The sequence below is a fragment of the Pocillopora damicornis genome, chromosome 1, assembly GCF_964200805.1.
Source record: "Pocillopora damicornis chromosome 1, jaPocDami1.2, whole genome shotgun sequence".
Classification (NCBI taxonomy): Eukaryota; Metazoa; Cnidaria; class Anthozoa; order Scleractinia; family Pocilloporidae; genus Pocillopora; species Pocillopora damicornis.
This window is the reverse complement of record NC_142670.1, coordinates 37,635,034-37,660,793: the sequence shown is the minus strand read 5'-3', so window position 1 is coordinate 37,660,793 and position 25,760 is coordinate 37,635,034. Positions and strand designations below refer to the sequence as shown.

Here is a 25,760-nt window from a genome sequence, read left to right as displayed (position 1 = left end):
GGGAGCTCATTAGCTCGGCCTATTGCTCAGTGTTCAATCCACAAGTTTCATCTAAGCTCATTCTAATAATTGTAACGATAAAATCGATTTGAAGCATTCAGTTCAACGATAATCCGTACATTTACGTGGTCTTTCGCAGTTTAGTCTTCCCACGCACTATTTTAAATTGAAAATTCAACAATGCAGAGTTAACATATCGTATGTTTCTGAGAATGTGTTGAATCAGTGTAAGTTTTCCGAGAAACGTTGAATGGATATTTGATTAATACTAGAATAAACTTTCCAAGGGAGAGGGAGGGTAGGGGTCTTAAGCCGAGAGCAAAACGCACAACTTTTATGCAAAATGTTCGCAAAACTGAAATCGGACAAGAACATCCTTTTGGATACAGGCGACCTCAAGGCAAGCATGTTTTGATCAGCATACAATTGTTTTATCTTCCACCACATAAAACAAAACAAAACAAAACTACAACACCGGAACAACTATAACACTCGATGGAATCAGATCGATCAATTTCTCTCTAAGCAGCCAGGAGAGTGGATGTTACTGCACATCGCAAAAGACCTCAAAGCACTGATGTAAATCAGAAACTGAGATAACAGGGGATACAGACTATACGAATGTTACATGTAAATTTAGCATGCGTGACAATGTGCAGAACTGGCGCTGCTCCCTTCGACTCCTAAATCATTCAGGCGGATAATTGCCCGCAACCTATGCGGGAACATAAGACAGATGTCTATTTATGTTACCTGAAGTTTCTTTGGCAACCAAGATTTAAAAGCTTCATTTGCATATATCTTAGGAAAGGGACTGTGCCCTCAATGAGCGAGGTTTTTTTAAAATTTTTCACCATTACATATGCTTGGGTAGCACTGCAATGTCAGGTGATACTTTCTAATTTTCATTGCTTTGTCTTGTGGTATGTAGATTTGGAGCTAAGGGTAACCAAGACGAAACGCTCCGAAGAAGAGCTGACGCTCAAAAGTCCAGCTTTGAACCTTTTTTCGGTGGCCCATTATTTACATTATCAACTCGGTTGATAACACCAAAACTATCTTTTTTCTCGTAGTTAGCCTTGATTTCTGCTGTAGAGTGGGCTCACTTACTGAGCAGCGGCTGTTTAACAAGCCTGACAAGTACTCTTATCTCGAGCCAAGGGTTATTTTGGCTCCTAGTCAGCGGTATGGTCGCCAATGGCGAGATATTATCTACTCACTACATATTATGTCCTTTTCTTACTATAACGTACAGTGATGTCCATAATAATTCCCCTTACATGACGTACTTACGCAAACAATGTCGACCATACCGCTGACAAGGAGCCAAATTAACCCTGGGCTCGAGATTGGTAATACTCTTCAAAGAAAGCTTGGGCTACCGTTCTATGTCGTAATCTTTTTCACTTTAGCAGCACAAAACTCTTTTTCTTTTCTCTGTACTGTGTTCACTGTAACTTTTGTTTTGTTTTGTTCTTGTTTATTGTGATTGTTATTATTTTTGCTCAGCCATGGCGAAATGTTTGATCAACAATATTACCATCAGTGATATCATACATTCCATTACCAAATAGGGGAAAGGAAACTAAAACACTTGGCTTTCAAAACTGATTTTAAAAACACTTGCCGATATCGATGGATACGGTGATAAAATGCTTGTTGCACACGTTATACCACGAACTAATCCTCCTACAACAAAGAGCGTTTAGTTTTGTATTTCGTAAGACAATGGACTTTATGGCATGTCGAATATTTCCTACGCTGGATGAGAGATTTTCCAGACCTAATACCTTCTCGTAAAAGGCGTTCCCACTGTTGTCTTAGTGATAAATCATTTGAATCACTTGAGAACACCGCAAAAAAAACGCGTTCCGGCCTTGTGGGCGAGACTGAACGATTTCACGGGAAAATTTTGCGCTTCCTTCTGTCACCTTTCCCGAAGCATTGGATAACAAAGACTTTTTATTCGCAATCAGGAAAAAGATAAACTTATTTTTCGTGCATATGTAGCGCAGAAAAAAAAATCATTCACAAAACTAGATCATTTGTTTAAGTTCAGAGTTCTGTTTGGAGTTCGTCTTAATTTCCGAAATAAAGGCGACTTGAAATTGAGGCATACCTCTGAATCAAACCTATTAATTTGGGGATAATCAGCAATAGAACGTCAAAACTTCACCTTTGTCATCAAATTATCAGCAAAGCCCACGCTGCCGAGTTTTCTTATGACCGCATAAAATTTCAAGCCAACGATTAAAGCTGAATTTTTCTTTCAAGATCACAAATACATCAACTTCCGAGGTTTTGAGAATGTAAAACGTGATCGTTGAGCTTGCGCTTGTCTGTATACAAATTTGAAAGAGGTTCCGTCTGACTCTCTCAAAAAGATTATGAAGTCAAATGTATGGCGGATTACTTCAGCTCTATGGATATAAACGGTTAATTATAAACGATGCATACGTCAAGTATAAAATATCTAATAGCACGTTAAGATTGTCCGCAAATATTCAACAAAAAGCTCCAAATAGATTCTTTCTTTACTAAGTATCAAATTATGTAATTAGCATATATTAAAACATTTCTGATATCGTTATTTACCAAAACAATCACGAAGTCAAATGTATAGCTGCCGCATGCAGTCATTTGGCAGATTACTTCATTTCTAGTTCCACAAGCGGTTAATTATAAACGATGCATACATCAAGTATAAAATGTCTAATTAAATAGCTCGTCGCGTCAACGGTTGTCCGCAAATATTTGACAAAAGTCTATCAATAGATTCTTTCTTCATTACGTATCCAATAATGTAATCAGCATATATTCAGCATTTCTGATGTTATTTGCAAAGAGAAATATTATTTACGATGGTATCAGTATTCCAGAGATCTTATAATTCGAGAACTTTTTCACGGTTTCTTTACAAACGGAACGAAGGTATAATATTTTCCAAGCCTACACAAATACCGCAACATCTGGCACTCGACTTAAACAAAAGATGTGTTGATTTATATTAATAGATGTGTGGTATCCATGCACTTAAAAACGTCAATGCTTCTTTCACTTTCTGTAATTGAGAAATATCAAGAACCACCATAGAATACTTATTAATTAAAAGAAGCATTGAGTTAAATACAAAATCATACCCCGTTATAAAGAGGGTCTCAATGGGATGATAGCTTTTACGAGAAACGGTTAAAATTTTAGCCATTTTACGGCTAATGGTTTATATCTTTCCATTGTTCTTACCAGAGAATTTTTTACGGTTAATTTTTTTACGACTTAGTGTGGATAGGCCCTAAAAAATTTGTCAACGGCAAACGGTAGATCCCATTGAGACTCTCATCACCAGTTTCCGCGCGGCGCAGATCCTGTATTTTCTTATCATTACTATTTTTTAATTATCGTTTGTCTGCTTTATTTCATTTCCCTTCTTTATCATTACTTTTTTTATTTCATTTCCACTCCTCCAGTATAGGTCAAGTTAGGAAGGAAGATTACTCCAAGTCATACTGACCCTTTCACTTTGAAGTTCTAAGCAGAAGACTCTCCCTATTGAGTTCCATATATACCTCTTCTAGTTGCTACTCCAGAAAATTCCCCGTCTGATCAATTCAGTATTCTTTGGTTGATTATTTTTCCATTTTAATTATCTGTTTACTTAATATTTATTTGATTTCTACAGCGCCTTTGGAAATGAAAGGCGCACTAGAATCCCTTTCTTACGTGACGAAATTTAGACCATCGTTGTGAACATTACGCAGTCACGCAAACCTCCTCAGGAGGTGGAAATGGCTCAGCTTTCTGCACGGTTGCACGGCAATATGCTGAGTTGCCAATAGCTGCCATGGTGATACCTGGATTGGTCTTTATGTTAGCTAGGCATCTTGGCAAGGAAATGCAGGCGCTTGATTTAAATTTCAACAAACAAAGGTTACATATTTATTGAGTAATGTTGATTTATTTCATATATATTATAACATAAACACGGAAACATTCTAAAACAACACTAAGTCATGCGTAGAGAAATAGCGCTTGTTATCGATTAACAGAGGCAAAAGCATGTTGTTTATAGTTATTTAAGAATTGAGCTCGGCCTACTGCACAGTGTCCAACCGCAATGTTCATTCAAGCTCATTCTAATAATTATAACGATAAAAATCGATGTGAGACGTTCAGTATCGATGTGAAACGTTCAGTTTAATGATAATCTGTATAGTTACGTGATTTTTCGCAGTCTATTCCTACCACGCACATCTATTTTGAATTGAAAGTTGGACAATACAGAGTAAACATCTCGTATGTTTCTTAGAATATGTTGAATAAGTGTAAGTTTTTCCGAGAAACGTTGAATGGATATTTAATTCATACAGGAACTCAAGCAGACAGCAAAACGCAGAACCTTAGTGCAAATTGTTCGCTAAAAAATCGGGCAAGAACATCATCTTCAATACAAGTTACCTCAAGGAAAGCATGTATTGATCAACAGACAATTTTTTTTATCTTCAACGTACCACACAAAAACAAACAAAACAAAATAAAAAACTATCACACCGGAACAACAATAACACTCAGAGAAATCGGATCGATCAATTTCTTTCTAAGCAGCCAAGAGAGCGGATCTTACTGTACATCGCAAAAGAACTCAAAGTACGGATTTAAATCAGAAACTGAGATAACAAGAGATACAAATGATTATACAGGTGTTACATGTAAGTTAAGAATGCGTTACAAAGTGTAGAACTGGCGTTGCTCCCTCTGACTCATAAATCATTCAAGCGGATAATTGTCCGCAACTTATGCGGGAACATAAGATAGATGTCTATTTATGTTACCTGACGTTTCTTTAGCAACCAAGATTTAAAAGCTTCTTTTGCATATTTTTCAGGAAAAATGACGACCATACCGCTGACAAGGAGCCAAATTGACCCTGGGCTCGAGATTGGTGGGCTACAGTTCTAAGTCGTGATCTTTTTCACTTTAGCAGCACAAAACCTTTTTTCTTTTCTCTGCACTGAGTTTATTGTAATTTTTAGTTTGTTTTGTTTTGTTTTTTTATTATTGTGATTGTATTCATTTTTGTTCAGCCACGGCGAAATGTTTGATGAACAATTAATATCAGTGATATTATACATTCAATGACCAAATAGGAGAAAGAAAACTAAAACACTTGGCTTCAAAACTGATTTTAAAAACACTTGCCGATATCGATGGATACGGTGATAAAATGCTTGTAGCACACGTTAATACCATGAACTAATCCTCCTACAACAAATAGTGGTTAGTTTTGTATTTCGTAAGACGGTGGACTTTACGGCATGCGGAATATTTCCTACGCTGGATGAGAGATTTTCCAGACCTAGTACTTTCTCGTAAAAGGCGTTCCCACTGTTGTCTTAGTGATGACTTAGTGATTTCAACCACTTGAGAATACCGCCAAAAAAAAAAAGCGTTCCAGCCTTGTGGGCGAGACTGAACGATTTCACGGGAAAATATTGCGCTTCCTTCAGTCACCTTCCCCGAAGCATTGGATAACAAAGACTTTTTATTCGCAATCAGGAAAAAGACTAGCATATTTTTCGTGCATATGTAGCGCAGAAAAAAAAATCATTCACAAAACTAGATCATTTGTTTAAGTTCAGAGTTCCGTTTAGAGTTCGGCTTAATTTCCGAACTAAAGGCAACTTGAAATCGAGGCATACCTCTGAATCAAACCTATGAATTTGGGGGTAATCAGCAATCGAACGTCAATACTTCACCTTTGGCATCAAATTCTCAGAAAAGCCCACACTGTCGAGTTTTCCTATGACCGCATAAAATTTCAAGCCAACGGTTAAAGCCGAATTTTTCTTTCAAGATCAGAAATACATCAACTTCCGAGGTTTTGAGAATGTAAAACGTGATCGTTGAGCTTGTGCTTGTCTGTATACAAATTTGGAAGAGGCTTCATCTGACTCTCTTAAAAAGATTATGAAGTCAAATGTATGGCGGATTACTTCAGCTCTATGGATATAAACGGTTAATTTTAAACGATGCATACGTCAAGTATAAAATATCTCATAGCACGTCATAGGTTGTCCGCAAATATTTAACAAAAAGCTCTAAATAGATATTTTTTATTATGTATCAAATCATGTAATCAGCATATATTAAAACATTTCTGATATCGTTATTTACAAAAGAAATACTATTTACAATAATATCATTAATACAGATATCGCTATTATTCGAGCAGGTTTCTTTACAAACGGAACGTAGGTACAATATTTTCCAAGCCGACACAAATACTGCAACTTCCGGCACTTAACTTGTGGTTTCTATCCGTACACTTAAAAACGTCAATGTTTCTTTCCTTGCGGATTAAAAAAATCATCCAAAATGTATGTACAAAATATGACCTGTATTTCAGTTGATAATTTAATTCACTGATGCAATCTCGTTTAAATAAAAAAAATGTAATGTTCTCTCGCCGATCAAATCACGTCAAAGCTTATGTAGCTGTTTCTCCATTTGAAATCCCAATGGGAGAATGCTTTTTGCTTTCTTTTCGGAAGCGGAGTTGACTTCGCATCTCGCAACACTATTCGATCTAGATCAGTAGCGCTGGTACTCAGGGTTGAAGCTTTCGGAGGATTAAGCTTTGCGCCAGTGATTGCATCGAAAGACTTGGAGCGCGATAGACTTTTACCTCTTGTCATGTAACTGATCTCGTCGGTTTTCGCCCCTTCGTAATGGTTGATAACATACGATGTAACAGCTGTTAATATGGCTGTCATCCACGAGTTTCTTTCGTCCTCGGAAAAGCAACAAAGAGAAAAGTTCTTCCCATCTGCGTTAATCTTTAGGCAGAACTTTCTCCTTCGATCGCCAACCTCGTCAACTTGCATTGAAATGTCTTTCAATGATATCACCCCAAGCGCCAGACCGGTGCAGTAACTCTTCTTCTTGTAATAGAACAAACCAGTCGTTTTAAGGATGAAAAATCGTGCTTTCCATAATTTCCAAACAGTTCTACTCTGTTTGAAAAGGTACCCTTCTTTTAGCGTCGCTTCTCGGGTCGTTAAAATGGCCATGGATCGCTGAACAATGATTGTTTTGAACTAAGATCAATGGAATATTTCAAAGCTGAATGTTTCTACGACGATCCGTACAAGTTCACAGATTAATGTGCGAAAATCCTTGAGTATCTCACTGCTTTTATATGGTCAGGATGGATAATCAACAAAGTTTCACCTTTGATTTCGACGGAAACTCCTGACTGTGTAATTGTCCAAGGGATATAGAAGTCTGTTGAAGTAAATCCAACTATAAATGGAGATTCCATTTACGTCAGAGGATTAAACATAAGCAAATGTCACTTCCGGTTTCCGCTTGATTGATTCGTTTCACAAGAGCTTTCGTTCTATTTTACTCGCAGGGCAGATCCTGTAAACCGATAAAGTACCAAAAAAAAAAATGTTGGAAGGGACTTAAAACGATATTTTTCTCCAAGATAAGTATACTTTTCCTTCCTCGATAAGTGGACAAATTTAGACTGCTGGTATAATCGTCACTTTTATTTTTATATTCCTCGGTCCAAAAGTCAGATGATTTCTCATTCAAGAAAAGTGAAACATGATACACGCTGTGACCCAGATTGTCCTATTGTATTGTGAAACTACTTCTCTATTCTGTTCACGGCTACAGCGCGTTTGTTCGAGCATGACCGCACGTACCTAATCGCGGACGTGACTCAAGGCTGAAAAAACGCGTCTGATGGAGGAGATCACAATGAAAATTTATTCCGTGCTAGTAACGCAACACAATCGGAAGTCACACACTGAAGAGTTTCATCTTCTCCTTGACCGTCACGGTGACCGGCGAGCCGCTAATCGTTTTATGACATCGAGGACGAAAAAAATTAGTTTTGACTTTTTTTTCCTGATTTCTTTGACGTAGGGAATGATTAGTTATCGAAGATGGATAGGGCGGTGCGAAAACACGAAATAAAAGAGAAAATTTAAAAATTTAAAAAACACGAAAGAAAAGAAACTCGCCAGCCAACGTTCTTACAGAAAATCAGGGGTCAATCTTTGAAGAATGCATTTTCAATCAAAAGTTTTCTAGCTACATTCATGAAAAAAATCTTTCTTGAAAAACTTTTTTGAATGCCACGCACATTAATCTGTGAACTTGTACGGATCGTCGTAGAAACATTCAGCTTTGAAATATTCCATTGATCTGAGTTCAAAACAATCATTGTTCAGCGATCCATGGCCATTTTAACGACCCGAGAAGCGACGCTAAAAGAAGGGTACCTTTTCAATTTGGGGTATAGTTTACAATGACGATTAAGTTCCTCCCTTCTATAACCCTTTTTTAATAATAATATGTTATATGTTATTATTTAAATAAAGTTGTTATATATAAATACCACGTTATAATTAATTTCGAATTCATGGACACTGAAACACTAAATAAAGCTATGCAAAGTCCTGTCAAAACAAGAACGCATATTGGATCATTAACCAGATCATAACAGTCTCTTGTTGAGTTCTATAACTTCTGTAACCAAACTAGGTCACTTCCGTTGGTTCTCTTATTTTAAACAGCGGTGGTTTTATTTGTTCTCAGACCATGTTTAAGATCATTTCCTTTCTGGGAAATGTCGGTAGCCTCAGGTGATGATGTGACAAAGAGAACGCATCTCAGCAAGATAAATGACCTCTTGGAGGGCTGGCTGTGAAGTTGAAGGAGCTCGCTCGTTTATTTCATATGCTCTGGATGGGTGAGTGCTGCCAAACAGGGAGTAGTTTTCTTAACAATTCATTGACTTCACTATTAAGTGTCGTGAACACGTCGTCTTTCTGCACTGGATACCTTGAACAAGGCGCGAGAACTGGCGATGTGCGGTTGACACTCCTTATCTCCTATCCACCCCCTCCGGTCTCGACCTGAACCTCCGCGATCGCAAAGGTGCACGAAGACGGCTCCTCTGACGTGAAGTGAGGACAATAGGTTACTTAAAAATAACCATTAGAACTGGGACGGCCATAGAGAATAATTTTGATACACCCAAAGAAGTGTTAGTAGTGTTAGCTTCTGAATGCTTGAACCGTTAGTTTCGATTCGAATCTATTCTTTACTCGGCCGTAAACTCTTCAAAGGAAACGCTACATTTCTAAGCGGAACTAACTAGTTTCTTATTTTGTTTGCCCAATGAAAATTGTTATTTATTTTCCACCAATCTAATAAGCGCGGGTTTTCACCCAGCGCACGGAATAAATGTTGAAAAGGTGCCTGGCGACTTTTCTGGGTAAATGATGAAATCGGGTCACTCGTTCATGAAATATTTCCCTGGGAGATTATAACCGCAAATGCACCTAATCTACGAGGATTTAACTATTTTCTATTCAGTTTCAAAAGACAAGAATATGTTGGCCTGTCAGCGAATAAAATGGAGGGCGGCAAAACGGCGAAGCGAAAAAAGTTGAGGGAGTTCTGGGTCGGGCCGTAAAAACTAATCCGAGCCTCTCGCATGTTTTCGCTCCGCCGTTTGCCATCGTTCCTCCCATACTGTATGGCGTAACATACCGTTCAAAATTCAGTCAGGGTATTTTCCCTATCGAAAAATTAATTTTTACTGTCTGAACCTTTAATTCTGAAATGTAAATTTCAAGGAAGCTAATGAATGAAAGGTGTACACAGGCTCGGCATTGACAGCAGACTTCCGGCACGAAATTGAGCTGACGAGCGCTTAAACACGATCTCGACAGTAGCGAATACGGAACTTTTGAACAAATGTTGTGTCAGCTAGAGACGTAAATGCAGGATCCTAGGTAAAGGTGCCTAGAAACATTGCATCACCGCTCGAAAACTTGATGAAACATCGACGCCGACACCGGTTTGTACTCGTGCACGATTTTTTGACACTAATTAGTCCCACATAAACGTATCCCTAAGCCATACAACGCACTTTCATACAATAGGTGAATAAAGTCGATTTACATACTAATCGGCATTTTTCTCGCTGACCTAAATTTAGTTCTGACGTGGAGATTGATGGGGTCAACAATTACATGTGCACTACAGAGGAGTTGACTAGACAAAAAACCTCAACAACGCAAATAATTTTAGGCGTCTCGTCGCAAACCACAACACCTAGGATTTGAGATGACCGCAACACCGCCACGATGGATTTTATTTATAGTACTAACGCAACACCACAAACACCAATACCCCCCTCCTCACGTAGCTGGCCACCAGAGAAAACTTTGGCTGTCGTGTCACTCCCAAGATGTACCCCTCAATTCTCTAAAGGTTGCCTTAAATTTATCTCTCGCCTAAAAATACCCCGAACAGAGAATGGAGCCTTTAACCCTGCCTCTGATGTGTGTTACCTCTCCTTACATTCACAATACACTGTCGGACAGACGATTTACGGAAACTAAGAGACTTTTCGCCTGGGCAATGCGCTTTAAATACACCTCCAAATTATCGGGCGAAGTGCAAGGCATAGCAAAGAATGGACTTTCCGAGATTTGGAATAAGGCAGTAACTTGACCGTTTTAATTCGCTTATGGCAGAAATAAAGGCTGATAAACAGAAGTTTGTGGAAGGAAGAGAGGTGATCTCTATAACTGTGATGTTAAGACAGCGTTGTTTTGTTTTTGAGGAAAGAAATACAGGACATGAGGAATCACAAGATAGCGAATTTGAGAATCTTTATCTTTTGTGCTGATTTAACCCTTTAACTCCCAAGATCTGATTGTTAATTCTCCCCTCTAGCTGCTGCAAATTTTCCTTGTAAATTAGTTACAAGAAGTTGGTGCTAGATCAAGATAGCAACTTCTACCTGATACATCACATATTCTCACCACCTGTCTGCTGGATAATATATGGTTATTGTAGGGAGAAGTAACATGTTAATCATTTCATCATAACTCACTTTGAATATACTCCTACGGAAATTTATTACTGCACACATTACATAAGTAACAAGAAAACATTATATGATTTTCCTAAGTAAATTACCACCTAATTCATTTTGAAATCCGAAAGAAGATTCGCCCTTAAAAAAATTTCTTTGCCCGAGCTCTAGCTTTTTCAAATTCATTCAGAACACTATTAAAAACAACATCCGGGGTTTCAGCAGCATCGATTCTGGAATGGAGTCCGCGCTTCTTGTAATAATCAACCAGCGGTGATGTCTGCTTGTGATAAGCTTCCAAACGCTTTGTTAGAGTGGCCTCGTTATCATCTGACCGACGAACCAGAGGTTCACCAGTGATCTGGAAACGACAATGTGCTCGTGTTAATTTTAACAAAGACGCTGATCGGAATCAAAGCTAATGGAGTAGTATGGACAGGAAACCTGGAAGGCTTTCTTTTCTGAAGACTCCTGTTTGGTTTAAATGGATCTGAAGGTCTACAGGATTAAATATAAATCCTATAATTTTGCATAGACTGACCAATAAATCAATCAGTAAATTAAAATTTAAAAACAACCAACAAACAAACAAAATATAAAGAAAACCAAAAAAGGAGCAACTGATGCCACTGAATCTCATTAAATAGAAATGAAAATATCATGTCAGATTCATTTTGGATGAAAACCCATGAGCTGATATTGAGAAATGCATTATACGTAATACAGGACCCTACCATACAGCTTTGTTGGCAAGACAATTCACTCTCACAGTCCCTTTCTTTATCCAGGGGTACAAATAGGTCCCAAAAAATTATACAAGAGAAATTTAACATATAGAGAGTGGGCCATGAGAAAACACAACAGAATGCACTGTAGTATTCCATCCACAAACCACAAAGGGCAAAACATGTAGAGATGTAGCAAACTATCCTACTAACAACCTCCCACTGGGATACAATTTATGTAAGTGTGCAAAATGGATCATGTGCTAGAATGTTATTTTTTTCCCTTTTTTTGTTTGTTTGTTTGTTTTTTTTTCAATTTCTTTTAGTGAATAATAACATACATCATCAGTCATTGGTTTCTTGGGTGGGTTAAATTCATTGTGGTAAGTTCTGCCACTGGGTTTATGAAGTAATCTGAAAGGTAAAGAAACACAAGAAGTAATGCTACAATCCATTGCCCTTTATCTTTTTACAGATGTTACGCATGAGAGCTGAGTACATGAACATGAACAAAACACACAAACACAATCCAATGACAATACTCAGCAAAAATTAAGCTTTACAGGAAATTATAACCGAAAGAAAACAGATATATATCAATACTGAGCAAGATACAAATGATGTAATGATTTTTAAACTCCTTTTACTTCCAGCAGTGACCAAGATACATTTTCTCCTTACTATATCAATACAATACCAAGTATGCAAGTGATAAGAATATAGAAAAAATATCAATTAGGGGATTAACATTATTTTGATCCAATACTAAATTCCCAGAACTAAATATATAAGCTATGTTGGGAGAGAAAGGGTTAATGCTAAGGGTTTGTATCAGTATGGGTCAGGAATAACCTTCATAGGGATTTTACAGGTTAGAGGCACATTACTGTACATGGGTCGTGTTCTTCTTCGTGATGCCATGGAAGCCATGCAACATAGGAGAGGTAATGAGCAGTATGAGTCAGGAATAACCTTCATAGGGATTTTACAGGTTAGTGACACATTACTGTACAAGGGTCGTGTTCTTCTACATGATGCCAAGGAAGCCATGCAACATAGGAGAGGTAATGAGCAGTCATAGAGACTGACTAAAAATAACATTTCCAATGAAAGAAGCCATGATTAAACTTCAGTTGAAAACTGAAAGAGGCAGAAAACATCTGAACATCATGAAATGTCATGGATTATCAATCACAATGTATTAGAATACAATCTGCATAATGTCCCTTAACCTGTAAAATACTAAATTTTCCAGTGAAACCAAATGATCCAATGAATGAGCTGCCCTACCTTCCAGTTATACGTCGCACCAACAAAGAATCATCAATTCCAAATTCTACTACTGCATCCAGTCCTGTCTTCCTCTGCTCAAGAAGTTCATCGAGCTGGAGGAAACACAAAATTAAATCAGACATTCATTTCACATGAAGGTACATGTACAAAAATATAAAAATATTGAGATAAAAAAATATAGAGGAATAACTTCAAAATGAGGTGAAATAATTACTTCAAGTTTGGCACAGGTACTTTTATCATGAAGCTTTTTCGAAAAACAAATGTGCTTGTACATGCACACTAAAACCAACACCTAACATAATTGCTAAGGGAGGGTAGATATTGTATCAGTAGAGTAGGGCCTGAAGAGGGGGGCCCTCCATATCCCACAGAGGCCACAGTACCAGATTTCCATTGGGCTATTATATGCCACTGTGTTCTCTTAATCCTTCCACTCCTTGATGTGGCCAAGACATACCTTCTCCTCACAGTATCAATACAGTATTAAGCAGACAAGTGGTGAAAATTTAAAAAAATATCAAGCAGAAGATTATCATTTGATCCAATACTAAATTCTCAGAACTAAAACCATAAGCTATGTATGGCAAACTGTAATTTTTTTTTAACATGTAATACACAAAACTTTATTGGAAACAAAACAAAATAACATGAAAACATTAATTTACAACAGTCAATAAAAAATAACAAAGCAACAAAATGTATTTTATAACCATGGCAAACAGTAAGGAAAATTAGTAAAGAGATTTTGGGAATGAAAGGATTCATGAGTTTTCACAAACATGAAGATGTACATATACAGTAACTCACTGACAAATGTTCATTTTCAGGATGAACTAAACTCAAATTGCAGAAGCACGAGTCACTCTGATGGACCACTCTCTCCTGGATGAGCACACTACACATTTGAATACTAATCCCCACTTAAGCAACTTACTAAATTAAAAATAAATACACAGCAACTATAGGGGAGAATTACAAGAGATATCTTAAAAGGAACAAGGTGGCTACCTTTTCAGCTTGAACCACTGTTCTTGGAAATCCATCAAGGAGAAATCCATTTGCACATTCAGGTTTACCAAGGTTGTCATCTATCAGTTCAACCACAAGAGCATCACTAACAAGCTGAAAATGTGGGGTGGAAAGAATCATAAATAAAAAAACATGTAAGGTACAGTATTTCATCAAACACTTAAGCAGAATGTAACTAGGTACTGATGGGTCATGTGCCACATTGCTAGTGCTTTGTACACAAACCACCATGCAGCCATGATCATAATAAAATCATAAAGTGGTCTGGGTAACAAAAAAGAGAAGAAGTGGCCTTAATGTCAGTCTGTGGCACAGAGGACACAGGAAAAAAGGACCAATATCAGTGAGGACAATGATTACTTTGTTCTTTGGGCCTGATGGTCACTCTGTTGTACAGAGGACACAAGAGAAGTACAATCCAAATCAGTGAGGACAAGGGAACACAACTCACATAATCTGACCCAGTACCAGCAAATTGTCATGGAGACCTGGTGAAATGGAAGGGTTCCAGAAAAAGTATCAAGCCTTCCTCGGCTTTTTCCTTTAATTTGTTGGTAGTTTCTTAAACAACTTATGACCCCATAGTAATCAATCAATGTATATCAATCTTCAAATTCCTCCTCCAACTTATACTAAAACATACATGAAAGTCAGAGAGTACAAATTAAAAGACTAAGTTTGAACTTAGCATCTGCAAACACCATGAAGGGATAATCATCACCCCTCTGCCCTCAATCACTTAATATTTTGTGGGCTTTATAACTACATATTGTAATCTGTTCTTTCTGTTCTACGACTTTTGCTTTCTTTTGTGGGCTTCATAACTACATATTATAATCTGTTCTTTCTGTTCTATGACTTGTGCCCCTGGCTTCCCTAAAGACTCTTCCATTGTAAAAGCTACACATACATGCCTCAAAAAAAGTGTTTCAGTATCAATACAGTTATTTCAATGGCTAATTCACATTGAGAAGAGACATTTTGAACATGATCTGAGGTCTTCCTTACTTGTCCAGAGTCCATAACCTGTTTGACCTTTTTACCCAAAGTGGAACCAGATGCCACAACAGCTCTCAGCATATCACCTAAAAATTGGAAGCAGAATACTGTTTAGTTAGGCTGACAGCTGTGTGTTTCACTTCACTTTCCAGGGCAACTTTTAGCACTTTGACTGAAAGAATGATCAAGACAGAATTTCTCCTTACAAAATTTATTCAATATCAAGCAGACACCTGATGGGAACAAAGAAATTATAACTTAGGGGATTTTAGTTGATTCGAATCCAAATTCTTGTAACTAACATTACAAGAATTGTATTGCAGACAGTAAGGAAGATTACTAATGATACTTTGGGAGTGAAAGGGTGTAATATACCTCTCCCTTTCAAAAGTCAAGGCTCCATCACAAGTTTTCAAGGCTAAAATCATTTGAAAAGTAAGGCACATAACGAGGACAATTGATATTCAGATCCTGTGGTGGCAGGGTTAAATTCCGGTTTATTGTTATCGTAAGAGGAAATGAATCAGAGTGAATTTGCCAATTGATCGTGATTCAAAAATTAACGTTGAGACCTATTTGTTAAACGAAAATCATACCTGTTGCTAAGTGGCAAACACAATATTTCTCAGCCAGTTTAGGTGCCTGAGGTTAGAAACCAACAACGCGTTAATGCAATATTGTTTATGATCAGTAAGACGAATCATCGAAGCCTTACGAAAGATCGTACGGTAATGTTGCAAAAAAAAAAAAAAAGAAACTACAAGAAACAAAACAAGCAAAATATAAACAAGCCAATGAGTAAAGGTAGAGTAGACTCATCTCTTAAGGTCCACGGAAAATGTCGAAAGACCGAATACGGAATCTTCAAACCTGTGTTCCTTTACCAGCTCCAGGCGGGCCAAGTAAAATCCCATTCACTCCTTTCTTGACAGTTTGAGTCGCTTTTGAAACCATTTCTTGAAGTTCTTTCGGACTAGTTTGTCCTCTTCCACCCTCGGCCTTAAAAAATGTTTGCGAATCTCCCGGTGGGGCCATAATATTACGGTAAATGAGGGATTATTTGTAGCCAAAGATACTACACCGTACGAAACGGCCCACGGTACGGACTACAGAAGATCAAAGGGCGATCTACCGAACTGTGGCCTCCACGTTACGACATGCGCATTGAATGACGCTGGAAAAATAGAAAAGCAGAACCTGGAATCGGACTGAGGAGTCGAAGGATTCTCCAATTAAAAGCAAACTGATACAAAGTAATAGAAAACAATACCACTTTCATGCAAGATTCGCAGCAAAATTTTGCACAAATAGTTCACTAAATCGTAAATTTAAACTGAAATCTAGCTGAATGCATTTGTCTTTAGTGCAGCAAAAAAAACCTTCACCACTTCAGCAAGCGGGATCGTAAATGTAACGTGTAAAAATACAAAAAAAAAAAAAATTACCAGAAACTGTCTTATAAAACAAAATTAATTTTTTCAAACGGCAATAGTGAAAATTGATTTCGGCAGGATCATGGGACAGCAACACCTCGAAAGAATCATAGAAAGTTAATGTCGGAAATAACGGGAGGGAATTTAGTCGATTAATACTTTAAATACAGAAACACCGATACTCCGAGTTTTTTGGCTCTGACGAAGGACTGACGCTCGGAAAGTCAGCTTTAGAAACCTTTTTATTATGGCCACTTACATTATATACTCATTGTAATAAAATATGTTCTTATTGTTCATCGTGGTGTAAGATAGGAGATGAAGTTTGTTCAATTGGTCTCACGATAGAGTCACTTTTGATGTAGATCGCGACGTTTCGACTGCAATACTGCTATTCTTGGCTCGCCTGGATACCCACGATCAAACAACGCAAGAGCCGATTTATGAGGACCTAAGAGGGAACATCATCTACTGACCGGAATAATAATGAGGATCGAAATGCTCTAATAGCAGCGAACCAACGTGCTAGAAAGAGCGGCACGTAAACAATCGACCTCATCGCCTGATGAAGACTAGCAGTATTTCAGTCAAAACTTCGCGATCTACAGCACACTGTATAATAAGCTCAGTTTTGCACGCATTCTGATAATCTGATTGGTTCTCACTTATGATCTATTGGAGGACAGACGTATAGATGACGTCATCATCAAAACTTTTTTTAATTCTTTATCATATAAAACAAATAGATTCTAAGTTGCCGTGTGTCTGTTCAGTGATAGATCACAGAGGACGTCAAAATGTGGTAAGAACATCAGTGACACACTCGGCTGCCCCTCGTTTGCCACTTTTTTGTTCTTACCACATTTTGACGTCATCTGTGATCTATTACTGAACAGACGCACGGCAACTTCGTATCGATCACTTTCTTCTCATTGTGAGCGAGAGAAAATTTTCTGCTTAGTCCCTACTATAAGCTCACACAGGTTCAGTGGTCGAGAGGCAATCGATACAAAACCTAGAAAATTAGCAATTTTCCGTTTCCATTTCGCAATACTGCTACTACGCCATTTTGTAAATACAAAGCGTCTAAACATGTTACTAGTTTAACCCTTGGTAAGTATCTGAATAACCAGCCGCAAGCAGAAGAAGGTGAAGTCTACTCCGAAACGTAAGCGTCATTTTGAAAATGCACTCGCAATTTTTCAATTTGTCGAGACCTACCCCCCCCCTTTTTCCTACAATGGGATTCGATCAACCGCAGCCTGTGTACTTTCCTTAGGAAAGAAGAGAAAGGACCTGAGGGCGAGGTTGGTTACGTTCTCGTTGCCTTCGCAAACAAGGTGACGTCATGAGCCGTCACGTGACAAGCAAGTAGAAGGAAACTCCTTGAAAGAGGCTCAAGCTTTTCAGTTTCGTTCAACAACACGCACAAAACAGAACAAGAGTAAAAATGTTGTAATGAGTGAAGGAAGAACTTTGTCTTAAATTGTGTTGTATTTCTGAATTCACAACTTATCGTTTACATCTTGTTTTCTATATGCTGAGTCAAGGATACAGCAAATAAACCAAAATTTTCAAAAAAATAAAAATTAATAAATAAGTAAAAAAAAGACATCCCTATACTTCAGAGACCATATAATTTTCATCTCAATCACAAAAAAGTATAGATGAAATCATAATATCGACAGTCTTTTGGGATTCCAAAAAAAAGATAAACTAACCTTTAGAAAACCGTTGAAGAATGCACAAAATATTCGATTCAAGACTGCGCCTTTTGAAGGTAACTACGCAGCAGTGCCCAATATCTTAGAATTCAACTCAAATAGCAAGAAATAAAACGTGTGGTTTATAAATAATCATTAATTTGGTTTCACGGGCTTCTTTTTTTTCCACTTAGTTCACCTTTTGGTTTAAATCGATACGATTTGAGTGAAGCCATGATGCGTGCTGAGAGACGTCGTTACCTAGTAAAACTGCGGTATCTGTGGTCCAAATTTAAACGAACTTGAAGACAAAACAGTTTTCGAAAAGTTACGTTACTCTTTGGAACGTAAAAACGTGATTAATGTAAAAGTTTCGTTCCTTAATTTTAATGGCATAGATGACAATCATTTGGACTCTGAAGCCTATTTTTCCATTGATTACTAAGATATGTTTTTATGTAGAAAGTATCTTCATCAGCCATGGGTTTATAGATGACAATGAGGTTTGCACTTCAAAACTTATTTGAAAATTAAAACAATAGCGTTTTTTCAAATACTAGATTTATTTGCTACAATCAATAGGAGACATTGGTGTTATTATCTTGAAATCCATTGAGGGACTCCCCTGGTTCTTACGCATGCTCTTCCGGATCTTCCGCTGGTATAGACGGAGATGTTTCCCTTGTGAATCGCTGTCTGTACATCGTGAAGGTACGTTTGTTCACCATAAACGAAAAGCAAATGAATACACCTGTTAGAGAGGAAAAATAAACATGACGAATAATTATATAAATTAAAACCAAGGTTATTGCACTGTTCAATTTATCTAAAGGTATGACCTGTCTAGGGTGGAGGGGTAATATCAGGTCCCACGGATCCTACGTGTACGGGGGTGGGGTTATATCAGGTCCCATGGATCTCCTGTGCACTTTAGTGGGGTTATATCAGTTACTATGGATCTCATGTGTACGGTGGTGGGGTTATACCGGGTCCCATAGTTCTCCTGTGCACGGTGGTGGGGCTATGCCAGGTAATATGGAGCCTATGCGTAGGGGGGTGGAGTTATAGAAGATACCTTGTGTTAGGGGGGAAGGAGAGGGGGATATATAGGAGAGAGAACATGGGCTCAAAGTCTGAAAATGGTCCCTGGCATGTTTAATACTCTTGACAGTTTCCCTTAGTGTCACATGGAGCCAATAGCACCGCAAAGGAAACAACTTACTGCACAGGAATGCGCGAACCACCGAGGCAAGATAGTTGAAGATTCGCATCTAGCTTGGTTGAGAGACAATTCCGGACTAGTCATGACACTCAGAGGGGGAAACCGAAACTTTAACGTGCATCTCACAAAAGTGGCGCAGGCAAAATCAAACCGGTGTGGAGTGGGTTTGTTTCATGTTGTTCAGGTTTTATTTTTGTTTTATTTCTTTCCTCTATTGAAGAAACCGTATTAATTGTGATGAAGGACAATTCACATATTGAGAGTAAATTCTGTAAATAGTAGAGAAACTAAATAATATAATGTCACGTCTGTCGATAATCTTACCTTGAAAGCTGTTGACTATGACGAATGGATATTCGATGTAAGGTGTTGGATGGAATGCCATAACAAATCCTAGAATCCAGGAGATGCCCATAACAGCTGTCAATTTCAGCACGATCAGGGGAAGGTTTCTTTGGCGAGAGGCCGCTACGTTGCCCTAACACAAAGAAATTAAACATATACGGTCAAAACGTGGAATGCTTCTACAGCCACGCGTTACAACAGAGAATATTTCATCCACTATTGATAACGAACTTCAGAAATTCTTAATTTTCTGGTTAGTTCTCTATTTCGATTTTGTGTCGTGTTTGAGGTTGTTGTTGTTGTTGTGTTTTGTTTGTTTTGCTGTTTTCATTTAAACTAATAAATAAGTACCTGCCCTAGTTGCTTGATGAAGACAGCTGTACGGATCAAAGACACGATGTTGAGAAAAATCATTCCTGAGACAGGAAATGCAACAGCGTAGGTGCGGGCAGGAAGTGAAAGCTGACATCCTTCTTCAGTAGCTGCAAGGAAAAAAATATAGGACAAAACTGATGCCACAAGTTTATTTTTCACGCCCCATAGAGCAATTGCATTCATTCTCCAGAACCACCATGCTAAACAAGGATTCAGAAAAATTGCATGACAGTGAGATAGATTTTCACGTCATTAGGCCAGTTTCTACCAAATAATCTGAAAACGTGACTTGCGCGCTAGTAAATAGCCGAAAAGAAACCCCGTTTACGAGGTTGCGTTTTTCTAGTATTGTGCGAAAGCTTTCCATGCGATGAGTTGCAGGAGTGGTAGCTACCTCTGAGGGATAAACTTACCATAACGGATATTTCCAGTGTTGGTCAACTGTAGAGCTACACAAATTCCCACGATAGCCAAAGGAACTCCCCAACAGATTATGCAGTATCGAATGTGGGTTTTCCTGTGTCTGGCAATGGCTCCAGGGTTTGAAAGGCTCACATCTGCGACAATCAACCAATACTGTTTACTCTGCTTCTAATAATGTGGTAGAAAATATTATGGCACTTCTGGGCTGATTAAAATCATCTCACTTGTAACCATTTGACTTAGTCCCTTTCTACACAGACTATCTCAATAGCAAAATGGATTCATGGCGCTCTAACTCATTTTTCACAAGGCATACGGAAGGTCTGTCTGTTACAAAAGACCAAATTATCAGAATGTTTACCTCGTTGTATTCTGGATGGAAAGGTCACGGGGGTTCGAGCCCTAGTCTGGACAAAATAGTGTTAAAATTGATTCCCTCACTGTTCCTTTTTACCAAGTAATGTAAATGAGTACCAGTGAATTGGAAAATTGTTACGAGGGGTTGGGGACGAAGGTTACCTGTCATTTTTAGGCATGATATCAATGTTAGTAAGGGTACTTCTTTCCCTTTCAAGCTGGAGAACATAGATTTTTTTGCACTTAATTTGTGGTCAAGACACGCACTTATGTCACCTACAGCTTATCACTGGTAGGAGCAGCACAATGTCACCTACTTGGGTTGGAAAAAGTTCGTTGCGTACTATAGGCGATTGTGCTCATCCACAAGAAAAAAGTCAGGATCAAGTAATGCAACAAGGCTCCCATCGCGACACAGACTGCTGACGAAACAACATCCGGATCTGTAACAAAGTACACTGACTGCATGGCTATCATTGCAGACGACAAATGCATCACTCTTTGACCAGGATAGGTTCTCAGCTCAGCAAACAGAAAATACGTCATCATCAGGAAAAGGAGAGTAATAATTGACAAGGAGAAACCAACATAAGTAAGAACAAGCAGTGTTAGAGATCGCAATTCTGGCTTTCCCTCATTTCCGCAAGGCTTTCCAGTACTTCGGGTGTAATTAATAAGCGAAGTGTTAACGCACAAAATGACTGTTTGGTTAATTAAGATGTAACTACCAATTGGATAAATCTTTTGGAGAAGGTGAAGTGACACAGAACCGTTTCTTAGGATCTGAAACTCGCTTTGTAAGAAGTTGGGACCCTGACAATTCGCATTCGAGTGTGTGTGATTTCTCCTGGGTGTTTGAGGGACAGTCGGAAGTGGCATGCATTTTTCTCTGAAAGGATCGTAATACTCAGAAAGCGAACAATTGACATCAGTTTGCAGCGCCTGAACCGACATTGATTTTGTTCTACTTTGCTTAGAATGCAAAGAGAATGTAAAGAGAACTTCGCTCAACTTCAATGGAAATCGATTGCTTCCAAATTTTTCTCCGCAACTGACTTCAAAGGATGACAAATTGTAGCCCGCCATAAGAGCGCAGTGAGGATTTTTGAACAAAGACTTAACACGACCAATCTTGAAAAAAATAGCGTTTGCATAAGACGGACAAAGATCTTTAAGCTTTGTGTTGGGTTCGGTGTGACTCTTAATAGGCGTCACGACACATTTGCGAGGAGACTGCGCCCCAAACGGAATGACTTTCCAAAATGTACCAAGTGGGGGAGACCGAATGTCATCAAGACGAGGATGACGGTTCCGTAACAGGGAAAATTTAATACTCCATAGATGAAGATCTTTTGATTTGCCATGACAGATTGCGCAGTACGTGTTAGCAAAGGTGATGTTTTGGGCTATGTCCTGTACAGGTACGGCAGTCAGAGGGTCAGCAGTGTAGTTGATGGAGCTACAGGAGTGCGCAGTCTCTGTACCCTTCCAAAGTGGCGGACATTTAGCGATCATCAGGTACCCTATTTCTAATTGTCTGTCATCTGACGGAGCTCTTCTGCAGGTTTCATAGGTCAGCTTCTTGGACTGACTTCTCACATCAGATGTATGCCTGAGGAAAAACAAATGCCTGATGACATGCGACACGAAATACTTGTTACATCGGCTCGATACGCCATTACTCCGAAACTTACATGTATCAAGTTAAAAAGCTATTCCATCTAGAATCAAAGTGCTCTGTGAGCAAACTCGTGAATTGACACATGATTTTTGAGATTATGTTTAATGTTATCTGGTTTAGGGAATTTTGTGGTTGATTGTCATCTAGAGTACGAACAGTAGTTCAGTGTTCGCTAATGTAGCAAAGAAACAAAGTAACGTTGGGACAAGAAGGCATTACAATTGAAATGATCATGCTATTACATTTAACAAGGTGGATGATGTCATGTGTTTTAAACGTCTATCATTTCTGTTTCTGGTTCAAAAGAAAAGGTTGGAAGTAAATGTGGGTGAAAAGTGAAATTTACTGTCTTTCGTTGTAAATATTAGAAAATCAAGGCCATTCTGTCTTAATGAAAACATTAACGATTCCCTCTTTATCAAATGAGACAAACGGGAACGAGTTTTGAGTGATATAACTAAGCCAAGCCTGCCACCGTCATTTTAGATCTCCGCCTGGGTAGATTTAAGTCACGTGCTAGGCAACGTATAATCAATAACAAGATAGAATTTCATTTCTGGCCTATTTATCAATTTTGTGGTGTGTAACTTTCGCATTTTAGTACGTTGTATGTATGTTGAATCTTCAAATTGTCTTGAACTTACAAGAAAATTGTTCTTTAAAAATTCACTGAAAATCGGTAGCTAAAATTGTTTGTCTAAGTGTTATTTTATTTTCGTGTTAACTTGTTATTTAGTCAGTCGCCGGCATCTTTTGTTGCTTCACACAGGAAAAACACACGCGACGAAACGTAATGATCAATTTTGTCCTCAATCTCACGCTATAACAGAAAAAGCTTTTGAACATCTGTAAACTCCGAGCGCTTCGCAGTAAGTGATATTTTCAATGAATCTTCGGATTGTTTTCAAGTTCAAGGATTGTAAATTACAATTTTATGAAAAACGAAGGTTGTTGTTATTTCAGTGTGAATCCTTGAATGCTTGCCAGTCGCTGGCGCCGCTTGTTGAAACTAAAACGAAAAAAAAAAACTCTTTTAAGATTATCATTGGCTTCTTTTTCACCCCACCACTATTCTTAGCAACAAAGGTCGCCATTTCGTCTGTTTATTGCTCGCCAAAAACTATCAAATGTACTCAAAAGCCTAAAATCTAAAAAAAGTTTACAGGAATCGACCAATCGAGCGAGCGAGCGAGCGAGCGAGCGAATGCTATTCGCCACATCGTATCTATAACTCGCTCTTGCGCATGCGCGCAATTCACGAGTTAAAAAGGACCTCTTTATATACATATCCTACCACATGTCATAGTCAACGCAGCAATCTCCAATCTCTTCAAATAGTTCATCGCAATAACACTCTCCCCATCTGTAAGGGCTCTTGCGTCTAACAGGGGGACCTCTTTGATGAATATTCGTATTACAGGATGCTCCTACTTTGCAATATTTATTATCGCCATGTTCTTGCGTGAGGGTTTGGAGTTCTTTACAAAGTTCCCCCTGATCTGCCTGTAATGGTTGACAAGGGCTTAAGTCTGTATCATTGAAGAGAAAAAAGTTCCTTTCAGTAAATTAAACTTCAAGTTGACAGAAATATCTGTCCATTTTTTGCTTCCCTTTTCCGTAATTCCACACCCACAGGAAAGGAATACAAACTGAGCAAGTAAAACTCGATGTTACAATTTTGCTGGGTTTTTGTGTTTCGGCTTTTAAACTCTAACTAAATATTTACCGATTGTATAGAAAGCTTAAAACAAAAAATATTGCCATATTTCTGATAAAAATATCACTTGATTGTTTAAGTTTGGTTGCCCAACGAAGAAATGTAATTCTACAACAGGAAAAGAAAAACCAAAACAAGCCAAGCTTTCGTGCATTGATTTACCTGCTTCAATTAGAGGAGGACTTGTGTTTCCTTGTCCAAAATATGGGCCACAAACAGCAAGAATAAAAATAAAACAAAGAGACAGTACTCCCATTGTTAATTTAAAGGCGGATGTTTCTTTGCAAACTAAATGAAAAAGAGAACATATTTATCATATAAACTGCGGTGTTTTACAAGGATTTCTAGCCTTGAGAAAAGCTGTAACAGCACAAATGTGTTTAATATCGCCAATTAGCTGACGAAACGTCACTCGCCTTTCGCGCCACTGTGTCAGGTTGAGGACAGAATGGCAAAGCGTTCGCCATTCTTAATCCAAGGTTGTTTGTCGAAATTTTCTCGGTTTATGGCGTCTTACAACACCGAAAAGTTCATTTCAGCCACAAACAATGGGGTTCAAGATTTTCTAAAAGCGGAAGAAACCAAAACACCAAAAGAAAAACCAAAAGTTGCTTGGCTTGGCAATGGCATTAATTTCGACAACCGGCCAATTTGAACGAGTAACTGAGCTGATTTCTTATGGTCGATATCGTACATATTGAGAACTTTTAATTGCTAGTTACGCCCACTGTTTGTTTTTGTAAATGATTCAACGCATTTTTTGAGCCTAATCGTCCATGCACTTCACGACTTTTCTTCGGAGATTGTGGATCCCTTTTATTTTCATTCATAAAGTTGTCTATCTTGATAAGAAAATAACTAAAAGATTATGTAACATGATTACTGTGTGTAACAAAATCAAATAAAAATTTCATGTTATCAATCCAGGGCTTGACATTAACAGGAAATAATTAGAAACTATTCCTTTTTTAGGACTTTCAAGATATATGGTTTGCTTATCTCTGTTTTCAAGCTCACATATTGCATATGAAACCTGCAGTGGACTACCACTCTGTCGTTTCAGGGCAGAGGAGTCGCTGGGCTAGAAAGTTGACTTAGTCTTTCCATTGTGGATTTCATTTTCTCTGCTCTATATGCCAATGCCTTTAACTTTTTTTTCTAGGTAAAGCGAAATAATCGTCATTTGAAACAAAGATTATCTCTCAGTTTAAAGGCTTACATGTTCTTGTTTCTTCTAAGTTCTCCTTTGAATGTCCTTGGCCATTTCAGATGCTAATTCAGATTCGGTAACAGTTGGGTGAAGATGGTTCAAACCGGCTTGCACAGTTGGACAGGTAGATGTCAACTGATTGAGTGAAGCAATCTGAATCTCGTTTATACAGATAAACACCTACACGTACCTTCCGGGGCTGTTGCATCCGCACTGTACCGTTCTAACAAACCGTATTGTTTAAAAGTTCGTTAAAGTCGGATGTGAACAACAAATACGTGTGTACGGTAAAAGCGGTTCGAAATAAGCCTCGTGGGAAGGTGATTTTTTTTTTATTGCAAA

The 25,760-nt window shown here is 38.2% G+C and overlaps 3 protein-coding genes and 1 long non-coding RNA gene across 4 annotated transcripts; 1 reads left to right on the top strand and 3 right to left on the bottom strand.

Moving 5' to 3' along the window:
* Positions 1-6,375: 6,375 nt before the first annotated feature.
* On the bottom strand, positions 6,376-7,214 carry LOC113679525 (rho GTPase-activating protein gacFF). Its single transcript, XM_027196497.2, has one exon. The coding sequence runs from the start codon at positions 7,065-7,067 to the stop codon at positions 6,468-6,470; it is 600 nt and encodes a 199-aa protein (XP_027052298.1). The 5' UTR covers positions 7,068-7,214; the 3' UTR covers positions 6,376-6,467.
* A 1,266-nt stretch (positions 7,215-8,480) lies between these two features.
* On the top strand, positions 8,481-10,687 carry LOC149053663 (uncharacterized). The gene is made up of 2 exons (XR_016187850.1): positions 8,481-8,761; positions 10,019-10,687. It is a non-coding gene; the product is annotated as an uncharacterized LOC149053663 (long non-coding RNA).
* A 243-nt stretch (positions 10,688-10,930) lies between these two features.
* LOC113679522 (adenylate kinase 2, mitochondrial) lies at positions 10,931-16,106 on the bottom strand. Its single transcript, XM_027196494.2, has 7 exons — positions 15,823-16,106; positions 15,549-15,594; positions 14,962-15,038; positions 13,933-14,046; positions 12,919-13,013; positions 11,970-12,042; positions 10,931-11,264 (listed from the first exon to the last, which is right to left on the bottom strand). The coding sequence occupies exons 1-7, from the start codon at positions 15,985-15,987 to the stop codon at positions 11,046-11,048; spliced, it is 789 nt and encodes a 262-aa protein (XP_027052295.1). The 5' UTR covers positions 15,988-16,106; the 3' UTR covers positions 10,931-11,045.
* Positions 16,107-18,578: 2,472 nt separating this feature from the next.
* LOC113679523 (uncharacterized) lies at positions 18,579-25,535 on the bottom strand. The gene is made up of 8 exons (XM_027196495.2): positions 25,428-25,535; positions 24,371-24,496; positions 23,786-24,020; positions 21,128-22,422; positions 20,444-20,587; positions 20,007-20,137; positions 19,635-19,788; positions 18,579-18,839 (listed from the first exon to the last, which is right to left on the bottom strand). The coding sequence occupies exons 2-8, from the start codon at positions 24,462-24,464 to the stop codon at positions 18,721-18,723; spliced, it is 2,172 nt and encodes a 723-aa protein (XP_027052296.2). The 5' UTR covers positions 24,465-24,496; positions 25,428-25,535; the 3' UTR covers positions 18,579-18,720.
* Positions 25,536-25,760: the final 225 nt, after the last annotated feature.

Excerpts from the sequence above, each read along its gene's own strand:
- LOC113679525 (XM_027196497.2), bottom strand. The coding sequence starts at position 7,067 with ATGGCCATTTTAACGACCCGAGAAGCGACGCTAAAAGAAGGGTACCTT.
- LOC113679522 (XM_027196494.2), bottom strand. The coding sequence starts at position 15,987 with ATGGCCCCACCGGGAGATTCGCAAACATTTTTTAAGGCCGAGGGTGGA. Across the intron at positions 12,043-12,918 it reads GTGCGACGTATAACTGGAAG|ATTACTTCATAAACCCAGTG; the intron begins GTAGGGCAGCTC and ends TTTACCTTTCAG. Across the intron at positions 11,265-11,969 it reads AGAAACCAATGACTGATGAT|ATCACTGGTGAACCTCTGGT; the intron begins GTATGTTATTAT and ends TGTCGTTTCCAG.
- LOC113679523 (XM_027196495.2), bottom strand. The coding sequence starts at position 24,464 with ATGGGAGTACTGTCTCTTTGTTTTATTTTTATTCTTGCTGTTTGTGGC. Across the intron at positions 20,138-20,443 it reads CACTGGAAATATCCGTTATG|CTACTGAAGAAGGATGTCAG; the intron begins GTAAGTTTATCC and ends TTTTCCTTGCAG. Across the intron at positions 18,840-19,634 it reads CATAGTCAACAGCTTTCAAG|GTGTATTCATTTGCTTTTCG; the intron begins GTAAGATTATCG and ends CCTCTCTAACAG.